The sequence below is a fragment of the Dipodomys merriami genome, unplaced genomic scaffold (assembly GCF_024711535.1).
Source record: "Dipodomys merriami isolate MVZ:Mamm:240054 unplaced genomic scaffold, mDipMer1.0.p SCAF_2403, whole genome shotgun sequence".
NCBI classification, from domain to species: domain Eukaryota; kingdom Metazoa; phylum Chordata; class Mammalia; order Rodentia; family Heteromyidae; genus Dipodomys; species Dipodomys merriami.
Genome location: NW_027203831.1, coordinates 13,921 through 41,385, shown reverse-complemented (window position 1 = coordinate 41,385; position 27,465 = coordinate 13,921). Strand labels below are relative to the sequence as shown.

Here is a 27,465-nt window from a genome sequence, read left to right as displayed (position 1 = left end):
TTTGCCCTGGCTGCGGTGGGGGAAATGTCTGCCTGTGTCTGCTCTCTCAGGTCCCCAGTCCTCAGGGAGGTGAAGGCCTGCTTGTCTAGTGGAGCCTGGCTCACAGGTTTTCTGCTGGCTGGGCCAAGCTGTCAGCTCCCTCCTATTGGGAGATAAAGAGGAGAGGAAAGTCGTGCGGCCCACATTGGCATCACCCCGGGGCGAGGTTCGCATAGGGCACCACAGCCTCTCCTTGCTCAGGGAATGGCAAAGAGCCGTCTGCAGCCACTGCCGCCGCCTCCAGTGTAGAGAGCAGAGGACATGCAGGGACCCCCAGCTCTGCAAGGAGTGTGAAGGTGTGGGTGATCGGAAGGTTCTAGTTTCCAGATCTTTCCTTCCCGCCTGCCTGTCTTCCATTGCCAGAGACAGTGCCAGCCCTCCCCTCTCCCCTTTGTGGCTTTTTCTTACATGTCAAAAGAAGAGGGTGTCTCTCATTTACCTAGAATTTCACTACCTAGCTAGTCCCAAGGTGTTAATGCTCCTAAGGTCATAGAAAATGATAATAAGAAATACTGGTGTTAGAGGAAGCATGGTGTATGTGTGTGTATGTGTGTGTGTGTGTGTGCGTGCACGCATGCGTGTGTACACACATATGCACCAGTCTTGGGGCTTGAACTCAGGGCCTTGGCACTGTCCCTGAGCTTTTGTGGTGGTACTCTACCCCTTTGGGTCACAGGCCCCTTGACTGGACCCAAAAAACAAACAAACAAAAACCAAAGATTATCAGTGTATATTCTGGTTGTAAACAAGTGTCACATAATCCAATATTGGGCAAAATTAGATTTCTTTTTTTGGGGGGAGGGTTCCAATTGTGAGGCCTGAACTCTGGGCCTGGGTGCTGTCCCTCAGCTCTTCAGCTCAAGGCTAGCACTCTACCACTTGAGCCACAGTGCCACTTCTGGCTTTTTTTCTTTTTTGCTTATGTGGTGCTGAGGAATCGAACCCAGGGCCTCAGGCATGCAAGGCAAGCACTCTACCACCGAGCCACCTTCCCAGCCCCGTCCTTTGGAATTTTTTTAAATGGTTAAACATTTTTCATAGCTCGAATTCTATCTGTTGGAGATACCTCTTTGGAAAAATGTGGCTTCTTGGCAAAGATAAGTGCAGTAAACTCTAACTTTGTTCTTTCTATACTCCTGTCCTCTACCCTTTGGTCAAGCACCAGCTGCCGTTTGCCAGTCTAATCAATGCCATCATGGCCTTTTACCCAGAAAATATTTCAGCAGTAGTTGTACAGGCTCGGAAGCATTCTTATGAATATGTATGAATAAGTGTGAATAAGATATGCATAATGTAAATAAGTAGGTCACACATGAGGACCCCCTGCTTTGACTCCAGTTCTTTCATTTCTGTGTGGTCTTTTGCCTCTTGCTACCTCTTCTATCGTGGCTGGTAGGGCTATGATGACTGAACTTCTCTGCCAGGTGTTTCACAGTGACAGTCCTTTTCTGAGCTGTGGTACACATCCAGTCAGCTCTGTAAACTACTAAATCCTAGTGTCAACTTTGTCTGCATCATTAGTACTCTAAGAAAAAAGCAAATTGCTTTTGTAAAGTGAATATATATTCTTCATTGCTTAATTTTTATCTAGGTAAATGTAAGGACTTAAAATTCTTTGACGGGCTGGGAAGGTGGCTCAGTGGCAGAGCACTTGCCTTGCAAGCATGAGGCCCTGGGTTCGATTCCTCAGCACCACATAAGCAAAAAGAAAAAAGCCCGAAGTGGTGCTGTGGCTCAAGTGGTAGAGTGCTAGCCTTGAGCTGAAGAGCTAAGGGACAGCGCCCAGGCCTAGAGTTCAGGCCCCACTACTGAACCCAAAATAAATAAATAAATAAACAAACAAATAAATAATATTCTTTGAAAGCTTATCACTGAAAAGTAGCAACTGCTTTTATTTTGGTGAACAGTTTTCCACGTTGCTTGATATGTTCAAATAGAGATCTATGTGTGTACTTTTATTAAGTCAGTGAGCTGTAAACCCTCTGTACATCACCTTTATAATAACAATACAATTTTTTAAAGTTAATGATGCTTCCTATTTTCATACATAATTTTTTTCTTTTTGGCTCAATAGAGATAGATTTATCACATTAATGTTAAATGCCTGCATAGCAATTCACTCTTTCATATATTCTAATTTACTAAATATGACTCCTATGGTGGTTTTAGGTAATTGTCAGTTTTGGGTTTTTATAAGCAATGTTGTATAAACATTCTGAGTACTTGAAATAACTCTGTGTAATTACTCCTTAGATTAATTACTAGAAGTAAAATTTCCAAAAATGCTTTCAAAATAGTATAGACAAGTAAAGCTTGCAGTAAAGGTAGACTGAGGGGCTAGTGAATCTGGGTGATGTTGAATTTGGGGAAGGGAGGATTAAAAAATTTACTTTTCTGCAGGGAGCCTGTGGCTCACGCCTGTAATCCTAGCTATTCAAGAGGCTAAGATCAAAGCCAGCCTGAGCAGGAAAGTCCATGAGACTCTTATCTCCAATTCACTACCACAAAACCAGAATTGGCCCTGTGGCTCAAGTGGTAGAGCACTCACCTTGAGGTGAAGAGCTGAGGGACAGCACCCCGGCTAGAGTTCAAGGCCCAGAGTTCAAACCCCACTACCAACCACCCCCCCCTAAAAAAATAATTTTTTCCCTCACCTCCTCCTCACTGATTAAATTTTACTAACTTGATATCAAATAAATTTGTAAATCCTGAATGTTAACTGACAACTTGATGAAGGGCCTGAAAGAAATAGATAACAAGGTGGTAGCCTGGCATTTGAAATATACATGAATCCACAGTGATTAATCCGTTATCAGATAATCAGTGAATCTTCTAGAAAGTGAGAGAAGCAGACCATATTTGTACTTCCTATCCCAGCTCACTTACTTGCTAACTGTGTTCTCAATACTTGGTACTCATGGTTTAGAATTGTTTCCTGTTAAGTCTAGAAACTCAGGATAGCTACTTTGTGTAAAAGTGTGAAAAATACTTCTAAATTCCCATTCTTTCATTTGCTAGCTTATCTGTTTCCAGTCTTATCTGAAAATGACAAGGGGAAATAAACCTATTTATAAGCCAAGTGCAGTAGTACATGCCTATAAACCCACATGCTGTTATCCCAGCTACTGAGACTGTTGCAAAGTTTATGATATAGTCTCTTGTACCTGCTGTTTTGTCAGATGGCAAATGTATGTAAGCCATAGAACCAGTAATTAAATGATATATTAATTGCACTGTTCTGTAAAGTTACTTTTAGTAGCAAAATTTCTTAGATTTGAGTTAAAAAATCATATATTTTCAGTATCCCAATACTGAGTATATATGAAAGGTGGATTTTGTGTGTGTGTTTTTGTTTTTGTTTTTATCTGGCATAAGAGCTTGAACTCAGGGCCTAAGTGCTGTTCCTAAGCTTTCATGCTGAAGGCTAGTGCTCTATTACTTTGAGGCACAGCTCCACTTCCTGTTTTCTTGTGGTTAATGGGAGATAAGAGTCCCACAGACTTTCCTGCCGAGGCTGGCTTTGAACCATGGTCCTCAGATCTCAGCCTCTTGAGCAGCTAGGATTACAGGCACCTGGCCGAAGGTATTTTATGCTAAGAAAGCTGTTTTTGTTTTTGCTTTGGGTCTGGTTGTGGGGCCTGAACTCTGGGCCTGGGCACTGTCCCTCAGCTCTTCAGCTCAAGGCAAGTGCTCTACCACTCCAGCCACTGCGCCACTTCTGACCTTTTTTTTTCTGCTTATGTGGTGCTGAGGAAGCGAACACAGGGCCTCATGTATGCAAGGCAAGCGCTCTACCACTGAGCCACCTTCCCAGCCCAAGAAAACTGTTGAATAACAGTAGGTCCATTTGTTTTTACAAACAAAAGAAATTTCTGCTTTTATCATTTCTTATTTGTGATTATTAGACAGGTAAACTATCTGTGCCATATCTTTACTTTTTGTTGTTGTTGGTTGTGGGGCTTCAACTCTGGGCCTGGGCTCTGTTCCTGAGCTCTTTAGCTCAAGGATAGCCCTCTACCACTTGAGCCACAGCACCACTTCTCATTTTCTGGTGGTTTATTGGAGATAAGAGTCTCACTGAGTTTCCTGCCCCGGCTTGCTTTGAACGGTGACACTCATGTTTCAGCCTCCTGAGTAGCTAGGATTATAGGCATGAGCCATGAGCCAGGGTGTCTTGTATATCTTTACTTCTTAAAGTTATGGAATGAGTCTTTAAAAAATATATTTTTAATAGAAAGAGAAGTAACTTATTACTGTTTGTGTAATGCCTGTTTCCCTTCCTTTTAGTGTTCTAATATCGTTCTATAATGCTGAAGATGAGTCAAACATTCTCTTACCCAAGCTGCCCACATTACCAAAAAAGTAAGTATCAGAGTTGTATTTCTTTGGACTTAATCTTGCAGGTTAATCTGCTTTAAATATTGGTACATACTTCTCTCATGAGTATCATTTTACCTTTGTCTCTCCTTTCTCTCATTATAGCAGCACCTCAAAAATATTTAGGTAAAATATACTTTTTTGTTGTTTTCAAATAAAATAATGTTTTTTTTTAGTTGAAAGAACATGGTTGAAAGATGACTCAATTTATTTTTATATTGTAGTGAGGAGAATTCTGATGAAATTATTAAACGCTTGGGAGATGTCAGGTAAATCTAATTTAAATAAGTCACTTTTCATATTGGAGGAACATTTCCAAATTTTCAGGAGCAAATCTTTTGTTATGTTATCTCATTGTAGACACGCTGTGTCTTCAAATAATAGATGTCACCGTCTTGCTGTTTTTACTGTGTGCTCGTTCTTTGTTTCGTGTGTTAGCAGTAATGCAGTATACTTGTTTTTAATAAGTAAAAGGGGATAGTACTAGAATTTTTAAAATTTCAATTTTAATTATCCAAGTTCTTCATTGTGTCATATCCATAATAAAACTGTTTTGTTATTGGCTGTATGTGAATACAATTATTAGTATGTTATGTTACTATAAATGCTTAATGTTAGCTATAAGAAATATATATTGTTCTTTGGAAACAAAAGAAATGGCCTGCTGTGATTGAATATTGAGAGTTGCTGTGTTTGCTTAGTGTATCAGTTTTCCCCACAGAGGAATTTTAGCACTCAGATTAGATTAAAGCAGTAACAATTGATATTTTGGCTAAAAAAACCACAGTCATCTAAAAGAGAGAAGAGGAACCAGCAGGAGGGAGAAAGGAAAAAGAGATGGTGAGGGAAGGTGAATATATATGTATGACAATACCAGCATGAAGCCCTACAGAAACTTAGGAAGGAATAGATAGGGAGGAAGGATAGTTAAGAAAGAGTAATATAGATTAGGAGTAAATTTGATCAAAGTGTATTATATTCATGTTGTAAATATCACAGTGTAACACTTTTGTACTATAAGTTCATGCTAATTATTTTTTAAAGATAGTGTAGAAATAAAATCCACAAATATAAAAAACACCCACAATCATCTGTGTTGTTCACTGGTTCTCTGCTTGTTACATTTTTTTATTAGATTAAATATTCTTGTCCTTGGAGGAAGCTCTGGATTTATTGAGCTTTATGCTTATGGGATGTTCAAAATTGCTCGAGTCACAGGAGTGAGTTTTTCTTTTAGGTTTCCTGTATTATTTCTCTTAAAATATAGTGGCTAGTTTACTTATGGAATAAGAATAACATAGTAAGTTTTATTTTTATTTTTTCAGTTTCAATTTGTTTTTAAATAATTAGAGGATTTTTTAAGCTAAAATAATGATATTACTATAGAGATGAGAAACTTTTGGTGGAATTACTCATGCTTTTTCCTTTAATGAAAAGATTGATCTGATCCACTTGACTGTGATTTAACTGGAGCCTAATGAAAGCTATCGGAAGCCACTCTTTGTTGAGTACTGAGTCTCCTACTACTGCTAAATCAGTCTTCTCCAGAGCCTTTTTCATCTCGCTCTCACAATTCCCCAAGGTGTAGAAAATATCATAGCCTTCAGGGAATTTGTTCATCAACCTTTGATGTGCAACTGTTGATGGGATTGGGATCAGAAGTTTTAATGTTTATAGGTCTTTGTGACTAGGAGGAGCCCTTTACCTGCTTTACCTACCTTTACCTGCTACATGAGTATAGCTGAAACCAGAAGTGTGTGTCACAGCTTTCTAAAGTTGTGTATAAATTGTTGCTTCCAGTATTACAAAGTGCACCCTAGCAGTGATACCACATGTATGAGGGTGTGTGATTATTTTGCAGATTGCTGGCACTTGTCTTGCATTGTGTCTATCAAGTGATTTGAAATCATTATCAGTGGTCGCAGAGGTTTCCACTGGTGATGCTTCAAAGGTTTCATACTTTCAGCTATGTAATTGTAGAGATTAAGAATATGTTTTAGTTTTTCAGTTGTTTTTTAGGGTGGTTGGTGCTGAGAGTTGACAGGACGTACGAGCATGCTGTCCACCACTGAGCTGGGTCCCCACCTCTGTGGGTTTGTATCTATATCTCACTGTATTCTAATGGGCAGCAAAATAAAACATCTCCGTGGAGTTTCTAAATTGTACATATTGAATGCTGTTGTAGTACTATTATTTTCCACATAAAAACAATGTTTTGATGATCTACAAATTGGTTCCTATAACAGAATTACTTGGTTTTGAGCATTTTCTTGGGACTCAGTTATTAGTAATAATAAGGGCTGATATTCATCATTTATTATATGCCAAACCCTTAGTGCCTTAAACACAACAACATATGGATAGGCACTGTTATTATACCTGAAGAAAGTACTGGACACATACAAAAGCTCATAATTGGAAAGTGATACTAGGCAGTCTGCATTCAGGTTCTGTGCCTTTTTTCTCCTTCTAATGAGAGGAAGGCTTGCTTTGTAATCCAGACTGGCCTAGAACTTCAGGTTCTCCTGCTTTAGCCTCCCAAGTGTTGGGATTACAGGTGTGCACCATTAGGCTCTAAACATGCTTTTTGTGTAAAACATTTAAGTATTGGTGAGGGCTCTTTTATTGTGTGTAGCATACATAATAAGATTAGGAAACTGTTTGGGCTCCTGTTATTTAGATTGTACCTTTGCTTTGCCAAGAAAACTTCCCCAGTGTTTCCTCTGAAAATCCTATATGTTTATCCTAAGTATGTGTGAATTTTCAAACAAAGTAGAACAAAAGGATAGAAGATGTGAGGACTGCTTAGTGTCTTCAATAGCATGCTGTTCAGTGTTCCAGAGCACCCTAGACATAGAATTCACAACAATGGTAGTACACATTTGTGTCTTAAGGCTGAGCAACTGTGATCACCAGGCTGTATTTGTGCTATAATAGAGCAGCTCTTTTTTTTCTGTGAAATTTGTAAAAGTTTTTTTTTTTGTTTTTTTTGTTTTTTTTTTTTTTGTCCTGGGGCTTGAACTCAGGGCTTGGGCACTGTCCCTGAGCTTCTTTTGCTCAAGGCTGACATTCTACTACTTGAGCTACAGTGCCATTTTTGGCTTTTTCTGTTTATGTGGTACTGAGGAATCAAATCTAGGGCTTCATGCATGCTAAGCAAGCACTCTACAACTAAGCAACATTCCCAGCTAGTAATAGATTTTTTTTTAATGACAACTTCTGTGCGATACAACTGGTAAGGGATATTTTCTTTGTTTTTACCAGTAGTATTTTAATGCCTTTTGATGCCTTCCCTTGGTTCTGATGCCTCCAACTTGGTTATGTTTCAAAGGGGACAGAATTATGATTTGGTCTTCCTGATACTTAGTTACATCTTTGCTCCTCTTTAAGTTAGAGGATGCACACGTGTGCGCATGCACATGTGTGTGTATGTGTGTGTGTGTGTGTGTGTGTTTTACAGGAACAATTTATCTTTAAAAAAGTAAATACATCTGATTATGACTCAATTTATTCTTGTTTTTCAGCTTGAAACCAATCTGCTCTACTCCTTCTTACATGAAGTAACTCAGATGGCCAGGAAGTTTATTCACATTTCAGCTCTGTTGCAGGTATTTATTCATCACTTGCTTTCTAGTAGTATCTACTGTAACATTTGTAATTTTATTTTTTAAAACTGACGTCAGTTGGATGTCTATTCTGCTAATCTTACAATATTTATTAAAGCCAGAAAAAGTAATTTAATTAATCTACTCATCCAATCCTATCACCTCCAAATGAAAGGGAAAAAATAGTCAATCTTTTAAATGTTCCTGTTAATGTTACTTATACTTTATTGCAAATAAAATAGTCTTTTTATGATTTTAGGTTTTGATCATAACAAAGATACCCCAAATTAGTAGATAATTTTGTAGGTTAGCAGTTTGGACTAAACTCAGCCAGAAAGTTGTGGTGATCTGTACCTGGTATGGCTCATATCACCCAGCTTGATCATGCAAGCTGATATGTGTCCCTGGCTGAAGTGGCTTTGCCTCTGCCCTGCATCCCTCATCTTCTAGCCAGCTAGTCCTGTGCTGTTTCTAGGGTAGTGGCAGCAAAGGTTTCAAGAGTACACATTGAGGGATGGGAATGTGTCTCAGTGGTAGAATGCTTGCCTCACATGCATGAAACCCTGGGTTCGATTCCTCAGTACCATGTACACAAAAAAGGCTAGAACTGGAGCAGTGGCTTAAGTGGCAGAGTGATAGTCTTGAACAAAAGAAGCTCAGGGACAGTTGCCCAGGCCAAGTTCAAGCTCAGGACTAGCAAAAAATTAAATAAATAAGAGTGTAAGTTGAACTGTGGTTGGTGGGACACTTCTATAATCCAGCAATTGGGAGGCTCAGGCAAGAGTATTATAATATCAACTTGAGTTATATAGCAAGCTTGGGCTATATAACAAGATCCTGTCTCCCTCTCCGTCCCCTCAAAAAAAAGTGCAAGTCAAGATGTATAAACAACTTGAAAGCCCTGGCCTCAGCAGTGTTTTTTCTGCTATGTTCAGTTAGAGCAAGTTATAGGGCAGCCAGGTGCAAGGTGAGGAGAATAAGTCAGGATAGAAGAACTGTAAAGAATTCAGGCCATTTTTTTCATTATTGTTCTACCACAGCCATTAATTTACTTGATGGCAAATGTAACTAGGTGTCGAAATCTTTTAAGGGTCCTCTGACAGTTTAATAGTTGAACAAATTAACATTTTGACAGTGTAATAAAACACAGCTTAAATAATAAAATGTAAAAGATGTTTGTTTTACTAGGTATAGAAATGTTCTTTTGAAATGAAGGAAGGGGTAACACTGTGCAAAAAAGAAATGTACTCATTACCTTTCTTATGTAACTGTAACCCCTCTGTATATTACCTTTACAATAAAATTTAAGTATAAAAAAAGTTCCTTTCTAAAGTTCTAAGAATCATTGATTCTTTGGTAAAAATAGTTGTTACCAAACAGTTAGACCCTGGTGGCTTACACCTGTAATCCTAGCTACTTAAGAGGCTCAGATCTTAGGATCATGGTTCAAGGCCAGCCCAGGCAGTAAAGTCTATGAGACTTTTAGCTCCATTTAACCACCAGAAAATAGGAGGTAGCACTGTGGTTCAAGGTGGTAAGGAGCTAGCCTTGAGCAAAAGAGCTCAGGGACAGTCCCCAGACCACAAGTTCAAGCCCCACAATTGGAAAAAAAAAAAAAAGAAGTTACCAAAGGTTAGCTATGGTCTTCTCTTTTCCTTTGGCTTAACTAAGTTAATTAGGGTGGTTGAAAGTAAGTTCTGGATTTTTTGTGACCTTAAATAGCACATATTAGGTAGAATGTGGGTTTAAAATATTTTTTTCTTTTTGCTAATAGTATATAAATTTGTCACTGACATGTATGTGTGAAGTATGGGAAGAAATACTGATGCAGATGGATTCTCGTCTCACTAAGTTTGTGCAGGTAATGTAACTGATATTTCCTGTGGAAAGAGTTTAAAAGTCTATTTGCTTTATATGCTATATGAGAAAGGTCAGTTTAATTTATGAAATATTAAGACCATAATTTCTTCAGACAGCTTGGCCTAATGACTATTTTCACAGAAAATATTTGCAAAAAGGAGTCTATATTAGGTTTTGTTACTATAACAAAGTACCTGAACTTGGGTAATGTATACAGAAAAGAGGTTTATGTATCTTCCAGTTTTGTAGACTAGAAGTCCCAGATTGTGTGGCTCTGTTATTTTCTTCCTCTGGGAGATGGCATCTTGGCAGAGGGATCACTTTGTGACGCAGGAACCAGAAAGTGGAGAAGGGTGGTCTTGCTCTTTTAGAATAACTCACTCTGCAGGATCTAACCAGGTTCCTATGAGAACTACATTTTCTTCACATAGCAGCACCCTCAGTGACCTAACCACCTCCCAGTATGCCTTACCTCTTAAAGATTCCACTACCTCAGCAGCATCATAATACATGAACCGTTGGGGGACAAACCATATCAGATCCATAGCTGACTCTTCCACCATTGGAACAACTTAATGCAGTGGGTGTGCTTTGGGAATGAGGAAGCTATTGAAACAGCTGACTGGTTGTCTCCAGTCACTGAACCTCAGATATTTCCTGTATATAAGGGCTTGAGAGAAGACAGAGGAAAGAACAGTGAGTAGATGTACTTTATAAGCTGCAAAACATGTACCACATATTTCTTTTTATTTTATCTAGGAAAAGAACATAACCACATCAGTACAGGATGAATTTATGCACTTGCTGTTGTGGGGGAAGGCAAGGTAATAAACTCTTCCTTTTCCTCCCTTCTCCCCCGATTGGTTGTAGGGCTTGAACTCAGGGCCTATGTGCTGTCCTTAAGATCTTTTCGCTCTACCACTTTGAGCCACATCCCTGCTTCCAGTTTTTTGAGTGGTTAACTGGAAATAAGACTCTCACAGAGACTTCTCTGTTTGGGCTGTCTTTTTTTTTCTGTACTGGAGCCTGAACTCTGGGCCTAGGCTCTGTCCCTGAGCTCTTCAGCTCAAGGCTAGCACTCTACCACTTGAGCCACAGCGACACTTCAGGCCTTTTCTGCTTATGTAATGCTGAGGAATCCAACCCAGGGCCTCATGCATGCAAGGCAAGCACTCTACCACTGAGCCCAGCCCTGTCTGGGCTGTCTTTGAATCACAATCCTTAGATATCAACCTCCTGAGTAGCTAGGATTATAGGCATGAGCCACTGATGCCCTGTTTCACCTCTCTCTCCCCTTTTTAAATCAATTGATTTTAAAAGTAAATAAAAATGAATAATTCATTTGTCCAAATGAAATAGAAAATTCTGGTATAAAAAGAGTATTAGGAGTATAGATCTCCAGGTTTTTTGATACACCCTTTTGGGTTAATGTGATCATTTTGTACAGAAATTTTAGTTTTTATGTTGCCAAACTAAACTTTTTCTTTTTGGTATCTTAGAACTTTCCCCATCTTAAGCGCATGAAAAGGTTAATCTGTATTTACTTCTGGAATTATTTTTTATGGTTTTCATTTATTCCCTCCCGTGTTTCAGATGTGATTTCCATGGTGCTTTGTGGAAACCTCTGCCATCCTTTTCCTAAATGCTTACATTGGTACAATATGGCTTAGTGAGCATTGCCCTTTGCCTTACTAAGCCAAGTCCTTTTTAATATGCAGTGTATCCTCATGTGTACTTAAGTGTGTTAGGGTTATTTTTTTGTTTCTTTTTGTATACAAAAGAAAGTTGTATTTTTTTAAGAAAGTTTTATTTTTGTTGGGAGTAGTTTTACTTTGTTCCAAAATCTTGTTTTTTTCTTTGAAATCTATGATTTTAAGCAATGTGTACAGATTTTAGATGGAGAAATGACTAAAACATCCTTTTACATTGTAGTGCTGAACTTCAGCCCCTTTTGGTGAACCAGCTAACTGTAAAGGTGCTGTTAAAGTCATCATATTCCAGTATTCAGAAGTTGGTTATAAGTCATTTGCAGAGGTATAAAGATGATGGACATTGCTTTGGTCTTTCTGAAAATTTACCTTTATTGTCTGGCATTTTCTTCTGGAATCTTTCCTAGCTGAATTTTTTTTTTTTTTGTCAGTCATGGGGCTTGAACTTTGGGCCTGGGCACTGTCCCTCAGCTCTTCAGCTCAAGGAGAGTTTTCTACCACTTGAGCTACAGTGCCACTACCCTGAAAATTTTTTAATAATAATTTTTAGTGAGATTAAGTGATTATATAAATGTCACAAATTTCATAGTACTGTAGGATAGTGATATTTTGTTAAAATCACAAACACATTTTAACCTTTGCAAGGCAAATTGTCATTATCTTGGTCTATAAAGTTTGTGAATTCTATGAGCTTTGACAATATTTCTTCTGCTTTGGGTGATAAATATATTTCTTTCCTTTTGCTTAGTGTTAGCTGTTCCCTCTTTCCCTCTCATCCCTCCCTCCCTTGAGTTCTTTAGTTCATTTTCATCAATGCCCAGTGTAGCTGATGGGTTCCTCTGTTGTATTTTTTCACCTGTTTCCCTCTGATTCCATGCCCTCCTCCTAGCTTCCCTTAGATGTGTGCACATATATACCCCATATGAGGTCAAGAACATGGAGTCATTTAGAAATTATATGGCAGATTAAGTAGATGTCCTTTGTTTCTTGAGTCCTGTTTACTTTGTCGTATTTCCTTGCGTTTTGGATTTTAACATCCTCATATCAGGAAGAACATGTGCTATTTGTCTTTCTGCTCTTGTCTTACCTCACTCACACTGATTCATTTTAGTTCCATCCATTTCTCTGCATCTGGGTTGTTTCTATATCTTGGCTATTGATTGTGAATAGTGCCTAGCTGAAATTTTTGCATTGGCATTTGAAGGGGAATCTTGGCACACTCAAGGGTAAAGATTATTTCTGCTTCATGAAATAATTTTTCACTATCTTTTCACCAAGCAAGTCTCCCATCTGGATCCCCCCACTATACTATAAGGTATATTTTGAAATAGGGCATATATTCGTTTTTTTGTTCCACAGAGAAAATTGAGTATGTTGTATATTTTATCTTGTAAAACATATTGTGTATTTTTCATTCAACACCCTAGAATTTTGTTCTGAGTCTCATTTTACCAGGATGAAACTGAATTAGTTATATGGATGGCCCAAAGATAGTACATGGCAGAGCCACAATTCCTTTTAGTGTTCCAGGTCTCGTGTTGTTCCTATCCGTAGCTGCTTGAGTGACAGTTTTACAAGCGGATGCTGAATGTTCAGTTTAAATTTGTATACAGCCCGTTATGTAATGCCTTCTGCACTGGTCTTTCTATACTTTGTTCCACAAATGTCTGGTCTTTTTACTCTTCTTTTTCCTTTTCTTGCAATGCTCTGGGTCAAAACCAGGGTCTTGTATATGCTGGGCAAGGATTCTACTAGTGAGCTATATCCTCATCCCTGTAGAATGTGTATTCCTCAGTAAATCCAATAGAATACCTCTCACAGATGCTCCTGTTCCCTTCTTTTTGATCAGTCCCCATATTTTTTCACCAGTCCCCATATTAACTCATATTACACTTATACCCTTGTCCTATGCATTCCCCTCAAGGTATTTATGGCCATTGGGAAGATTACACTGTATGATTGTGTGGTTGAGACCTGTCTCCCCTGTTATGCTGTAATTTCTGTGGTCACAAGGACCTGATTCTTGTCAGCTTTCTGTCCCTAGCATCTAGCACAATGTCTGACACAAAGTTGGATCTCAAAAACTATTTGTTTAGTATCGGATAGATATGGGTGAACAAGATTGCCTACTGGCTCTCTTTAAAGTGCCAAGATTGGGGCTAAGGGGTAGCTTAGTGGTTGAGCACTTGCTAGCTTATGCAAGGCCCTAGCTTCATCCCTAGCATTGCGCCTCCCCTCAGATAGTGCCAGGACTGTGAAACACAATTTGTTCATATAAAATTTAATCGTATTGTCATGTATATTCATTTCAGTAGATGATAGCCAGATGATTGTGCTTATGTTTATAGAACTAGAGATACAATTTTTTTAATGGCAAGAAAATTAAATAGTTACCTTAAATTTTTATTTCTGAAAAATTGGAACTGTCTACCACTGCCTACCACCCTGACTAAGTAATGATACTATGTCTCCTGTGACTAAGTAATGATACTATGTCTCCTGTTGTGCTAGTGGCTCAGAGTCTTTATTGTATTATTTGAGTGAACTGAAAGGAATGGCTTCATGGAAGCAAAAATACAAACCCCTTGGACTGGATGCTATGGGAATTGAAGGTAGTGATTTAATTTCTCAACAGAATATATTAGGTATAGTTTACTTATTTAACAAGGACTATTTCTTTATATTTTTTATTTCCTTTTAGATGCTATTGATTGTGAATATTTACATTTGAAATTAATAAGAACCTTACACACATACCTGTAATCCCAGTGCTTGGTATGCTAAGGCAAAAGGATTGTAAGTTTATTTAATCATACAAAGAGTTTCAAGTCTATGAAATTTAACTTTGATTCAGTTTTTAATCTATTTATATTTGGCTAGTATGTCCAGTACAGTAAGATACAGTTTAGGAATACATTTTACTTTCTCTTTCTGTTGAGCTGTTTTTCTTTTCTTTTCTTTCTTTCTTTTTTTTTTTTGGTGCCAGTCTCAGAACTTAAACTCAATTCCTGAGTGCTGTCCCTGAGCTTTTTTTCTCAAGGCTAGCATTCTACCATTTGCTCCATTTCTGGCTTTTGGTGATTAGTTGGAGTTTATGAATCTCCTGGATTTTCCTGTGTGGGCTGTCTTTGAACTGCAGGCCTCAGATCTCAGCCACCTGAGTGTCTAGGATGAGGCGTGAACCGCCACAGCACCAAGCTTCTCAGACTCTCTTGTCATTCCTGGCTGTTGGCTCTTTGAGCTTTCTGCACTTGGCTTCTCCTGGAGAACTTTGTCACTCACCAGTATTCAGTACTTCTGAAACTAGTTTTAAGTTGTTCTTTACTCTTTATTTTTCTAAGTTTATAATACATATGCTTCCTCCTGTTCACTGTCATTATGATTGGGCTCTAGAAAGTGAAAACCCCAGCACTTGCTCAGAAGACAAAGTGAGAGGAGAAATGACATTGCTTTTCCTGTGTTTTGGAATATTTTTGGAATTTACATTTGCTGAGAGCAAATATGATATACTAAGTTTTCTAGGATTACCTCTCACGATGAATAGAAAGTATTTAACTTCTTGATCCTCTTAAGTAGAAAAAATGTCACTACGAAGGGTTACAGATGGAGGAACAGAGCAGTGGGGGAGGGCTTTAGTGTGGTCTGGTTGTGTTAGGTAGGGGTGAAGGTATTAGTTAGGTAGAACACAGAAAACTTTGTTTTTCACTGGTGCTGCAAGAGAATGTTAGTTACCTTACTTGATAACATAGGAGTGCTGCAATCTTTGATTTCCTAGTAGGGTGATTGATACTGATCCACCTCTCAGTGATATTATGAAACATAAAAAAAAATACTTGTACTGCTGGGAATGTAGCTCACTGGCACACTGTTGTCTAGTATGCACAGGCTCCCGGTTCAGGTCTTAGGACCTCAAGGAAAATCAGTACAGGTATTATTTGCTTACTGTAATTATCACATAGAAGTAAACTTAAAGAGTTTATAAAAATTGAACTCATCTCTGTATTCAGAAAGTTCACCAAAATGAAAATGAGTTTGATTTATAATACTTAACGTTTTTTCATTTGTGTCAAATCCAAGAGAGTTCAATTTTTGAGACCTCATTTATTTGTTGGACTAAAAGATTAGTTTCATAAAATGATGTCCAGTGGTATCAGACATTGTGACATAACATAAGTTTATAGTAGTAACTTCCTCTTGGAGTCAGTTTTTTTTTTTTTTTTTTACTGATTAGTAATTTTTTAACAAAAAATGTGGGAAAATTTTTTCCTCACTTACTTGCAGAGTTAGGAAAAGAATTCATATGTCACAGAATGCTGGGAAAGATTCAGTTTTTTGGAAACACAGTTACAACCAGATAGTATCATTTATTTGCTTAATTTTTGAAAGAATCGAGATGTGTTTTGTTTTTGATTGCCTTAATTTTAGGAATGTAATAATGTTTGGCTTGTAAAATCTGCTCTTCTAAGGGCTTAAATCCTGACAAGACAAAGAAGAACAGTAAGGTTTATTTTACTCTGTGACAGTTGAACAGTACTACATGAACTGCACATGACTTTTTTTTTCTGATTTGTTTATCTTTTCAGAGTTATAGACATTAGTATAAAGAATTTCAAGGCATTTTTCCAGTGGCTTTCTGTGGGTAAGTTAACTTTAACATTGTTGTTTTAACACTTTTGAAAACTGTGGAAATACATCTTAGATTTGAATTAGTCTGTTAAAATTTCAAATACTTATAAAATAGTATAATGAGCCTCCTTGTTTCCTTCTTTCACCCAGCTTCAACTGTTGTCCATCTATGGCAGTCCTATTTCACCTACTCCATGATTCCCCCATAGAAGTATTAAAGCTAATTTGTAACACCTGTGCCCCTTACACTCACTAGTACAGTGATCCCTTACCTATCTTGGGAGTTAAGTTCCAGACAACCCCGTGATAAGTGAAAATCCCATGCTCTATTGTGGTTCATTTATTGCTCTGGAAAGTAACTACCTGATAGGTGAGGGATCACTATTTCTGGTTTGTTTCGTTTTGTTTTTTAACCCTGGGATGCAATGAAGCTACAATACAGCGAGGGACAACTGCATTTCCTTAGGTTAAAATTTAATGTTTGAGCCCTTGCTATATATTGGGCACGGGTATAAGATTTTCAAAAAGCCCTTCAGTAGCTTGTGTTACATTTTACACTCTGTTCTTCAGTCTCTAGAGCTGTGTGGTCCATGGTGGTAACCACTAACTAGCCTGTGGCTGTTGAATTGATGGAAATCATCTAAAATTACACATTTAGTTATGTAGTCAGGCTAGCCTCTTTGAAGTTCCTAGGACTCACAGATGATCACTGACAGCACAGAACTGGGATCTTGCTATTACATTTTCATGGGCAGTGGTGCCCTTGCTAAGTGGTACACAGACTTCTTTAGGACTTTCTTTGTAATGCCACTACGTCTTTGCCATTGGGTAGGCAGTTTAATTAACAAATACCTGTTGACTTCACATGAGATGGTTTGATCACCACTCTGAGGTACTTGCATTTTTTTAGGCCCATTTATACTGCTATTTTTGTGAAGTATATTCTTTAAATAATGAAACAAACATTTCTCTCCAACATATGCAACATTTAGTTTTATGTCTCATATTTGTTAAAATTTAGAGTGAAATACAAGATAAATTCCTTTTGATATGCTAATACTGCAAAGTGTCCAAATGTTCAGTTCTAATATTACAAAAGCAGACTTTATGCTTATCACTCTACTATAGTTACTTTTGTTTAAAACCTGAATGTGATCTTAAGTTACTTGAATTCTTGGTTGGATATTTTTGTTTGTTTCCTTTTTTTCAACTATATGATTGATAGTTGGAATAGGGAACTGGAGTTTTTTCAGGCTAGCTTGTTGCAGATCTGAGTTTTAATTAGAATAAATTGCAATATTAAAAGTAGGACTTTAGAAATCCTTTCTCTGATGGGATTAGTGGTTTAGTTTTACTTATAATTATTGCGTGCTCTAACTAAGCATCAGCAGTAGAAGAGCAGTGAGTAACGGCTCAGTTCTTATCTCCAGAATGTGACACTGTTGTCACCCTGGCTTTGTCACTGACACAAGGTTATAACTTTGTTGTCTTTTTTTTTGTAAAATGTAATTTCCATGAAGGCATTTTTACTGCTCTGTCCCCAGCAGCATAATCAATAAGGTTTTGTTTGGGGTGAGGACCAACAATCCTGAATATATTTTAGATCCTGATTAAGTCAGATTTTAGTTCATACTAAATTGTTCAAAGAGAAAGTTTTTTGTAGTAAAAAGAAACTGTTCAAATGGAAAATTTAGTTCAGTAAACCTCATTTGGTCTTTGAGGTATATCTGTAATAAAAATTACATTTCAAGATAATTTTTAACTTTGTATTTCCAGCCATGTTGAGAATGACCGAAGACCATGTGCTTCCTGAGCTGAATAAGGTATGCACAGAAGTACTTATGGCCAGCCCTGTGTGTCAGCAGGTTCCATCTCAGTAGATTCAACCAACCACCAATGAAAAATATTCTGAAAATAATGCATCTGTTCCAAACATATGTACTTGTTTTTCTCTTTACTATTCCTTACACAATACAACAATAGTTATTTACATCGTATTAGGTGTTACAAGCACTCTAAATGGGATTTAAAGTGTACAGGAGGATGTGTTTTCTTATATAAAGATCTTGAGCACCTGAGGATTGTGTTATCTGTGGGGGTCTTAGAACCAATCTCTCAGATAACAGGGGACACCTGTGTAATTTCCTTACCTATTGTCCTGATTGAGCTCAGCCTTGCTCATGGTTTTGGTACTCTTACAGAGTTAGATAACAGGACGTTGGTCTTGTTATCTAAATAAATTTGAGTGGTTGCATAATATTTTCATCTCGCGGAATACTGTTACGGATATTTGAATTTACAATTTTCATGTTTGAATGAGGTTGTATAATTCTTACAACATAGCATCCTTATACTCTTTAACTGCCTTAAGTCTTTTTATTATTGTGAAAATATTGTACAGAGGGGGTTACAATTACATGGGCAAGATAATGAGTACACTTCTTATCAAGCATTGTAGCCTCCTCCTTTGTTTCCCCTTCCCATCCCCGCTCCCCCACTTAACCCTCCTCCCCCCCCCACCAAAGTTGTAAAGTTCGTTTTCGACATATGACTTGTACATCTCATTTTTTTTAGTCCAGTCGTGGGGCCTGAACTCTGGGCCTGGGCGCTGTCACTCAGCTCTTCAGCTCACGGCTAGCGCTCTACCACTTGAGCCACAGCGCCACTTCCAGCTTTTTTTTTTGCTTATGTGGTGCTGAGGAATCGAACCCAGGGCCTCATGCATGCAAGGCAAGCGCTCTACCACTGAGCCACTTTCCCAGCCCTTGTACATCTCATTGTAGCAATGGGTCCACCTGTATCCCTACTTAAATGATTTGTTTTTTTCCCTTCCCCTCCACAAATTATAACAACATCAAATACAGTGATAGCAGGGGTTATTCCGTGGGGGGGGGGGGACATACAAATGAACAAAGAAATAATCTTATAAATGTGATAGGAACAATCGCATGAAAGAAAAAAAAAACATTTGAATACATATCTTAGGGTTCATTTCCCTAACATCAACTTATCTGACCTTTTTGGCTTGACTCAGACATATACTAAGTATTGAAAACAAGGGAAACCATGGGACCTATGTTTCTTTGGGCCTGGCTTCCTTCACTTAATATAATTTTTTCCAAACCTTTCCATTTCCTAACAAATGGGGAAATGTCATTCTTTCTGATGGAGGCATAGAATTCCATTGTGTATATATACCACATTTTCTTGATCCACTCCATCTACTAAGGGGCATTTGGGTTGGTTCTATATCTTATGCCTTAAGTCTTAAATGCATTTTTATTTTCCTTGAAATATAAGTACTTAAATGTTGTACCTAAGTTGAAGCCTGGAAATGAGCAGTTTCTTTCTGTGAGGATGTGGAAAGAAGCATTCCCTGAAAGCGAGCTTAGAGAACAGCCAGCCTCCTCCTTGCTCTCCACAGCCCACTCACCTGCACCCAGGCCCAAACTGTGGATTCAGGCAAATTATTGGGAAGCTTTCTTTTTACCGTGATTTGTTTTCTTTTTGCCCCTTTTTGTTAATAGATAACTCAGAAAGATATCACATTTGTTACTGAATTTCTTACTGAACATTTCAATGAGGAAAGAAATAGCTATTTTTACAATTAAGTCACTTTGAAAATAATCACAGCAAAGATGGTTCATGGTTAAAAAGTAATGAGCAATTACTTTTATAAAAAGACTAATTTTAAAAAGACTAAACATAAAGTCTATAAGTAGACTTCTGTCTGTATGTATCTTACAATCTGCAAAAAACTAAATGCAATGGATAGCTGTTTTATAAAATACATATTGAGTTTGTTAATTTTAAGATTATTTTCTTAATATTTTGAGCTTTTAGAAATAAACTATGTTTGTTCTTTCTAGGCTCCAGACTTTTCTAATCGAAAAAGAAAATACTTTAATGTTGAAAAAGTTGGTCAGGTATGGGCTTTCTATTGAACTTGGTTTGATTTTTAAGAACGAATTTTAAGACTTTGTACTGTTAATTCATATTATCTAAATTTTATGGAAAATAATACAATGCCAGTATAACTGGCATTGTTGTTTATTTTCTCAGCTGTCTTTGATGTACAGCTTAATAGAAGACAGCTAATTTTAATGTCTACCTATGTGTTTATTCTGTTTTAATATGCTAATTTGCTTAATGTATATAAGGAAAATCTAACTTCAAGCAGGTGTGTGTCCTTGGAAAGGAGAAAGTACTGAACTAGTTTTGTCCTTTAACTGAGGATATTCTTTAATATTATACAAAATCCTTCCAAGTGTTGGTCTCTTGGAAGTTTTTAATGTGGAATCTAAAATTGTGTTTAGTAGACACTTCATACTCAGTTTCATTAAAAATCTCTCCATCTTCCTTGCACTTTGAAAGGCACTTTTACTCATGCTTGTTTTCATAGCATCATAACTTGGTCTTTTTAGAAATATTGGTTCTGTGGCTTTTACAGATCTTTTTAAGTACTGACGCCTTCCATTATACATTATAAATATGTGACTTCAGTCTACTCTAATCAGTCTTTAGTTACTGTGAAGCTGTCAGGCACTCAGTAACAGATGCAGGTGCCAACATTTTGAGTTTTGCTTAAAAGTTGCTTTTTTTTTTTGAGACAGGGTCTTGCTCTATAGGCCTTAAACTTGTGATATTCCTGCCTCATCCTCTTCTAAGTGCTGGAATTACAGGCCTTTAGAACCAAGTTTAGCTGAAATGTTATTTGCAATAAATATTTTAGGTTGTTTTGTTCAAAGTCACTTTATTTTCAAAAAAATACCTGCCAAAAGTAAGAGTTTGAGGGGGTAGAGGGATGGATGAGTATGCATGTTCAAAGGGGTAACATTGACCAAGACATATTTGTCCATAAGCTGAACCATGGCAACTCCTTGTACATCTATTTAATAAAATAAATAAAAATTTTAAAATTAAAAAATACCTCACAAACATCTAAGTATGAAGAACCAGTTTGTCCCCTAGTCTTTTGTTTCTAAGTAAAAATGGAATGTCATTTTTAAAATATTTATTTATTTATTATTGTGAAAATACTGTACAGAGGGGTTACAATTACATGGGCAAGATAATGAGTACGTTTCTTATCAAGCATTGTAGCCTCCTCCTTAGTTTCCCCTTCCCATCCCTTCCCATCCTCCCCCTTGGAATGTCATTTTTTATAAAATGTCTGCCTTTACAACTGAAACAAGACAGTTTCAGTTTTTCTTCAAGACAACTTTGCATGCTTTGATGTGTTGTAAAATCACCCGTGTGCCTCCTAACTCTGACTCAAAAAACGTTAAAAGATCTGCCATCAAGACTTGAGAATTAACAATTTAATAGTTCTATCAGGATAAATGAAACTGAATATGTGACAAAGAACACAAGAATTTGGTCTACTAGGTGAGGGGTGCAGGTACTGGCTGTTCTTTCTTCCACACCTTCAGTGCAAATGTTGACACCGTGAAAGGGCAAGTGACACCTTGGCACTAAAGCTGGCATTAACCTTGTAGTCAATGGAAGCATGCTGAGCACTCTCAGGGATGGGGCTACACTGTGAGAACTGCCCTTGTGGAGCATACTGTCAGTTGGTACTTGTAAAACTAAAATATAGCCCTGATAGGTAAGGTTAAAATATATCTTGAAAATGAACCACAAAATGTAAACTCTGGTTTCTACATTTACTATACTCTGACCATTTAAGTCATTTTCATGTTGTCTAGAATTTGTCACCTCACTTAGAAAAATAATGTACCTTCAGAGAACCTGGCAGTACAACAAGATAACTTAGTAACTAGAATAATGTTAAATACAGATTAGAGCCTGAATCATTGCTTAACTGAAAAAAATTTAAACTATTTTTAGTATTTGAAAGATGAAGATGATGGCCTTGTGTCACCCCCTAACACGGAAGGAAACCAGTGGTATGACTTCCTCCAAAACAGCAGCCATCTTAAAGGTACTTTATGAACCAAGCAGATGTTGGCCATGTTTATACATATTTGAGATTAAAGAGTAACCTCAAAATTTGTCTAATTTCTTCAGGCTTACTTGGCATGTCCATTTTATTTGATTAGAGAACAGCATTTTAACAAGTAGAGTATGATGTCACCATGATAGATAGAAAACACCCTGAAATTAACTGTGCTGTGGTACATTAACTATGCTGACACTAAAATTATTTTTTCCCTCCTGACACCAGCCAGTTATGATACCAGCTGAAGGTCCTGCAATGCAATTCATTGCAATTATGACACTGAGCACCCACAATGATCATTAGCCTCCAGAGGGAGGAAGGCTCAGTCTGCTAGACTCCTCACATCACATCAGTCCCAAGAGCTAGGTTCCCTTACCCACACCTCTGTGGGACTTGACTATGGGACATATGTCCCAACTTTCTCCCTTAAGTTGGCATAGCTTCCAGACTGGTGTACAATGCTCAGGAACACATTCAGCTTTCCTTTCCAGACTGTTTGTAATAAAAATTTAACTTGGGCATAGCCCAGTGGAAAACATCATTCAGGGTTTGATATGGAGGAAGAGGCCACAGCTTTTAGATCCTCCCAGCACTCAACATGTTCATCAACCAGGGAGCCATCCAAACCTCCCCAGTGTCTTTTTTTTTAATTATTAAGAAGGTTAGTAAAGAAGGGTTATGGTGGGCTGGGAAGTTGGCTCAGTGGTAGAGGGCTTGCCTTGCATGCATCAAGTCCTGGGTTTCATTCCTCAGGACCACATAAGCAGAAAAAGCTGGAAGTGGCTCTGTGGCTCAAGTGGTAGGGTGCTAGCCTTGAGCTGAAGAGCTGAGGGACAGCTCCTAGGCACAGAGTTCAGGCCCCAGGACCAGAAAAAAAGAAAAAGAAAAAGAAAAGAAAAGTTATGGTTACGTAAGGCAGGTAAAGATTACATTTCTTTTTTTGACAATGTCACCCTTTCCCTTGCTCTCTCCCAGTTTGTCTTGGGTTTTTGATGGAGGCTTCATTATAATGATTTAGTCACTGGGGTAGAATTCAACCCCAAGCCCCGATTCCTTTCCTGCAGTCTGGCAGATGGAGCTGAAACTTATAAGCTTCTGGTTAAGGCATAGACTTTCCACGCCACCCAACCCTGAGGCTTTGCAGGAACCTGCCAGAGTGGCCACATTAAAATTGGCCATCATGGGCTGGGAAGATGGCTCAGTGGTAGAGCGCTTGCCTTGCATGCCTGAGGCCCTGGGTTCGATTCCTCAGTACCACATAAGCAAAATGAAAAAAGCCGGAAGTGGAGCTGTGACTCAAGTGGTAGAGCTCTAGCCTTGAGCTGAAGAGCTGAGGGACAGCGCTCAGGCCCAGAGTTCAGGCCCCACAACCGGACCCCCCCCAAAAAAATTAAAATTGGCCATCACATTTACTACTCAGGATATCTGGGTTTCAGGAGCTGAGTTTTGGGAACTGGCGACAAAGGCAACATGTTTTTCTGTAATTACCTAGTATGTCACCTCTTGAACCTTAAAGTGCTGAAATGATTATTTTTTTTTACCTAACACAGCTGGTAAGGGAAGTGCTGAGTGTGGGAGAGACAGTCTCAGAGCCATTTGAGCTGGTGGGCCTGAGTCACAGCTTGATTCACAGCTCTTTTCATCCCAGGCAGTTCCAGAGGCCCAGTAGGCCTCTTTGTTTTTTTTCCTTTTAAGTTGGAGAATAAGATGAGTTCTTATGGATATTGTAATACTGTATAAAAAAGCCATTTTAAAATAAAAAGCATACTGAATACAACAGCAAAAAAGAAACAAAGCTAGCAGTGGCAGAGTATCCTGGACTGCTGCTGCTATCACATTGTGGCAGAGTTGAGAAGAAAGAACAGGTTTCAGTACATAGCTTATGGTTTCCAATGCCTTCCATTTTTCTAATAGCCAATAGCATTTTACTGTTGGGCTTTGGTGTAGGACTAAGCATGAGAAGGACCAAGCGAATGTAGTTGTATTAAGTGGACTGGATTGAAGGGAGATTCTGGTCATTTATTTTAACAAGGTATGTCGAAAGTATAATGAGAATTCCACCATGAAAAAGTATGGACTATAGTAATCAAAACAGCTTGGTATTGGCATAAGAACAGACCTCAGGACCAATGGAATAGAATTGAAAACCCAGAAATGAACCTACAGACCTATAGCCATCTAATCTTCAATAAGGGAGCTAAAACAATAGAATGGAAGAAAGACAGCCTCTTCAGTAAATGGTGCTGGCAAAATTGGTTAACTACATGCAGAAAACTAAAGCTAGATCCTTATATATCACCCTGCACCAGAATCAACTCCAAATGGATCAAAGACCTTGAACTCAAAGCAGACACTCTGAAAACATTACAGGATGGAATAGGAGAAACCCTAGGTCTCCTTGGCTCAGGCCGAAATTTTCTGAATAGAGACCCGGAAGCACAACAAATCAAAGAAAGGTTGGACAAATGGGATTGCATAAGGTTGCAGAGCTTCTGCAGGGCAAATGACATAGCTAGCAAGATCAATAGAAAGCCCACGGATTGGGAGAAGATCTTTACTAGCCATACAACGGACAAGGGTCTCATATCTAAAATATACTTGGAACTCAAAAAATTAAACCACCCAACAACAAATTCCTCAAAGAAACAACTGCCCAATAAATAAGTGGGCGAAAGACTTAAAGAGAAGCTTCTCTGAAGAAGAAAGAAGGATGGCCAATAGACACATGAAGAAATGTTCAACATCCCTAGCCATAAAAGAAATGCAAATCAAAACAACATTGAGATATCACCTCACTCCAGTTAGAACAGCAAAAATCAAGAACTCTAACAACAACAGATGCTGGAGGGGATGGGGACAGAAAGGAACCTTACTTCATTGTTGGTGGAAATGTAAACTTGTTCAACCACTTTGGAAAGCAGTATGGAGGTTCCTCAAAAGACTTCACATAGATCTCCCCTATAATCCAGCAATCCCACTTTTGGGCATTTACCCAAATGTTTACAAACAAGACCACACTAAAGCTACCAGCACAACTATGTTTATTGCAGCATTATTTACCATAGCTAAGATATGGAACCAACCCAGATGCCCCTCAGTAGATGAATGGATCAAGAAAATGTGGTATATATACACAATGGAATTCTATGCCTCCATCAGAAAGAATGACATTTCCCCATTTGTTAGGAAATGGAAAGGTTTGGAAAAAATTATATTAAGTGAAGTAAGCCAGGCCCAAAGAAACATAGGTCCCATGGTTTCCCTTATTTGCAATATCTAGTATAGGTATGAGTCAAGCGGAAAAGGTCAGATAATATGATGTTAGGAAAATGAACCCTTAAATATGTATTTTAATGTTTTCGTTTCTTTCATGCATGTGTTTCTAATGCATTTATAAGATTATTTCTTTGTTGCTTTGTATGTTCCTCCCCCACAGTGTAACCCCCGCTTTCACTATATTTGATGTCAGTATAACATGTGGAGGAGATGGGGACAACCAAGTCGTTTAAGGATTCAGGTGGACCTGTTGCAACAATGAGAAGTACAAAATGTCATGTCAAAACCAGCTTTACAATGTCGGTGTGGGGGGGGAGGGGGTATGATTGGGTCGGGGGGAGGGGGTGGCTGGGAAGGGAGGTGAAGGGTAAACAAAGGAGGAGGCTGCAATGCTTGGTAAGAAATGTATGCATTATCCTGCCCATGTAATTGTAAACCTTCTGTACAGTATGTTCTCAAATAAAATAAAATAAAATTTTAAATTTAAAAATAAAAAATAAAAAAAAATAAAAAAAGAAAAAGTATGGACTGCCTCTGACAATGGATTATTTTCTCCTAATCATTGGTTTGCTATAGTTTTTGTTTTGTTTCTGTTTTTGTCTGAAACCAGAAAGCCCTTTGCTGTTTCCTTATTATGCTCGAAAATCATTGCATTTTGTGAAAAGGCAAATGGAAACCATTATTGATCAGTGTTTGCAAATGACAGCAGTAAGTTGGGAAGAAATGCATGTCTTCGTGTGGGAACAAGAGTATAGTATGTCTCGTCTATGTAAATGAACATATATATTAGGATAAATTGTAAAAATGCTGATATTCAACTCGTTTTGATTGTCAAAATTGGCAGTTTCTTATGGCTTGGTTATATCCATAGTTAATTCCTTATATAAATTTATTTTACTTTATGTATTTTTAAAATTATTATAAGGTAGGCACTTATGGCTCATGCCTGTAATCCTAGCTTCTCAGGAGACTGAGATCTGAGGATCGAGTTCAAAGCCAGCTAGGGCAGGAAAGGCCATGAGGCTTATCTCCAATAAACCACTTAGAAAACCAGAAGTGGCACTGTGGCTCAAGTGGTAGAGCACTAGTCTTGAGCTGAAGAGTTGAGGGACAGAGTGCCCAGTCTTGAGCTGAAGAGCTGAGGGACAGAGTGCCCAGGCCCAGAGTTCAAGCCCCTCCACCGACAAAAAAAAAAAAAAAAATTATTGTAAAGGTGATGTACAGAGAGGTTACAATTACATAGGTCAGGTACTGAATACTGTACATTTCTTTTTCAACAATGTAACCCCCTCCCTCATTTTCTGCTCACATAAATTTAAAAATTATCGTCTTAGTAAAGTATCTTTAGTGTTTTATTTGCCCCCCCAGATCAATCTCAATACAGTCTTAGTCCCAGAGCTGGTGTGTCTTGTCAGTGACTGATGTCATGAGACCAGAGGGAGGGAGTGGTCTTTTAGCACAGGCCAAGCAGGCTCCTCACCACTAGCTGCTCCCCTTCTCTCTAATGATGTTTCCAAATCTTGCTTTTCTGTAGGATGAAATTGGAAAATCAATGAATCAAGCCATCTGTATTCCATTATATAGAGATGCTAGAAGGTTATCTTCTTTACCTGTTAGGTAGTATAATTTAGCAGCAAGTTTGAATTTTTCTCTTTTTTTTTTTTTTTGCTTTTGTTTTAGTGAGGACTCTGCGCGCAGATTGTTCACATTTCCTTTTCTGTGTGTGTCTCCTCGTCTTGTGTAAACAGTAGTTTTTGTTCTAAACTTAAATAGCTAAATACATTACTTTTCTTTCCTTAGGTGGAATAATAAAAGTTCAAATCTACAGTACCTTCTTTTTACTATTTTAGAAGACTCACTGTATAAAATGTGTATCTTAAGATTAAGGCATACTGATATTTCCCAGTGAGTATTCCTTTGAAGTTTGAACCGAAGAGATGAGAGCTTAATATTTGTAATAATAATAAGCCATTCAGCTTCCCTCCAGCATTTCGGGTTTCAGCGAAGCTGC

The 27,465-nt window shown here is 38.0% G+C and overlaps 1 protein-coding gene across 1 annotated transcript in view; it reads left to right on the top strand.

Annotated features, from left to right (window-relative positions):
- LOC138835913 (anaphase-promoting complex subunit 4-like) overlaps positions 1 to 27,465 on the top strand; it is a gene marked incomplete at its 5' end in the record, with an annotated part of 44,714 nt that overhangs the window by 11,661 nt on the left and 5,588 nt on the right. The window contains 20 exon segments of the mRNA XM_070034492.1: positions 4,327 to 4,400; positions 4,515 to 4,542; positions 4,641 to 4,685; positions 5,552 to 5,636; positions 6,278 to 6,409; positions 7,941 to 8,024; positions 9,796 to 9,882; positions 10,641 to 10,705; positions 11,814 to 11,915; positions 14,102 to 14,235; positions 15,765 to 15,789; positions 16,174 to 16,229; positions 17,993 to 18,039; positions 19,744 to 19,827; positions 20,086 to 20,142; positions 22,067 to 22,160; positions 26,065 to 26,162; positions 26,989 to 27,050; positions 27,135 to 27,173; positions 27,255 to 27,359. Coding sequence (XP_069890593.1) covers positions 4,327 to 4,400; positions 4,515 to 4,542; positions 4,641 to 4,685; positions 5,552 to 5,636; positions 6,278 to 6,409; positions 7,941 to 8,024; positions 9,796 to 9,882; positions 10,641 to 10,705; positions 11,814 to 11,915; positions 14,102 to 14,235; positions 15,765 to 15,789; positions 16,174 to 16,229; positions 17,993 to 18,039; positions 19,744 to 19,827; positions 20,086 to 20,142; positions 22,067 to 22,160; positions 26,065 to 26,162; positions 26,989 to 27,050; positions 27,135 to 27,173; positions 27,255 to 27,359 — 1,503 coding nt within the window.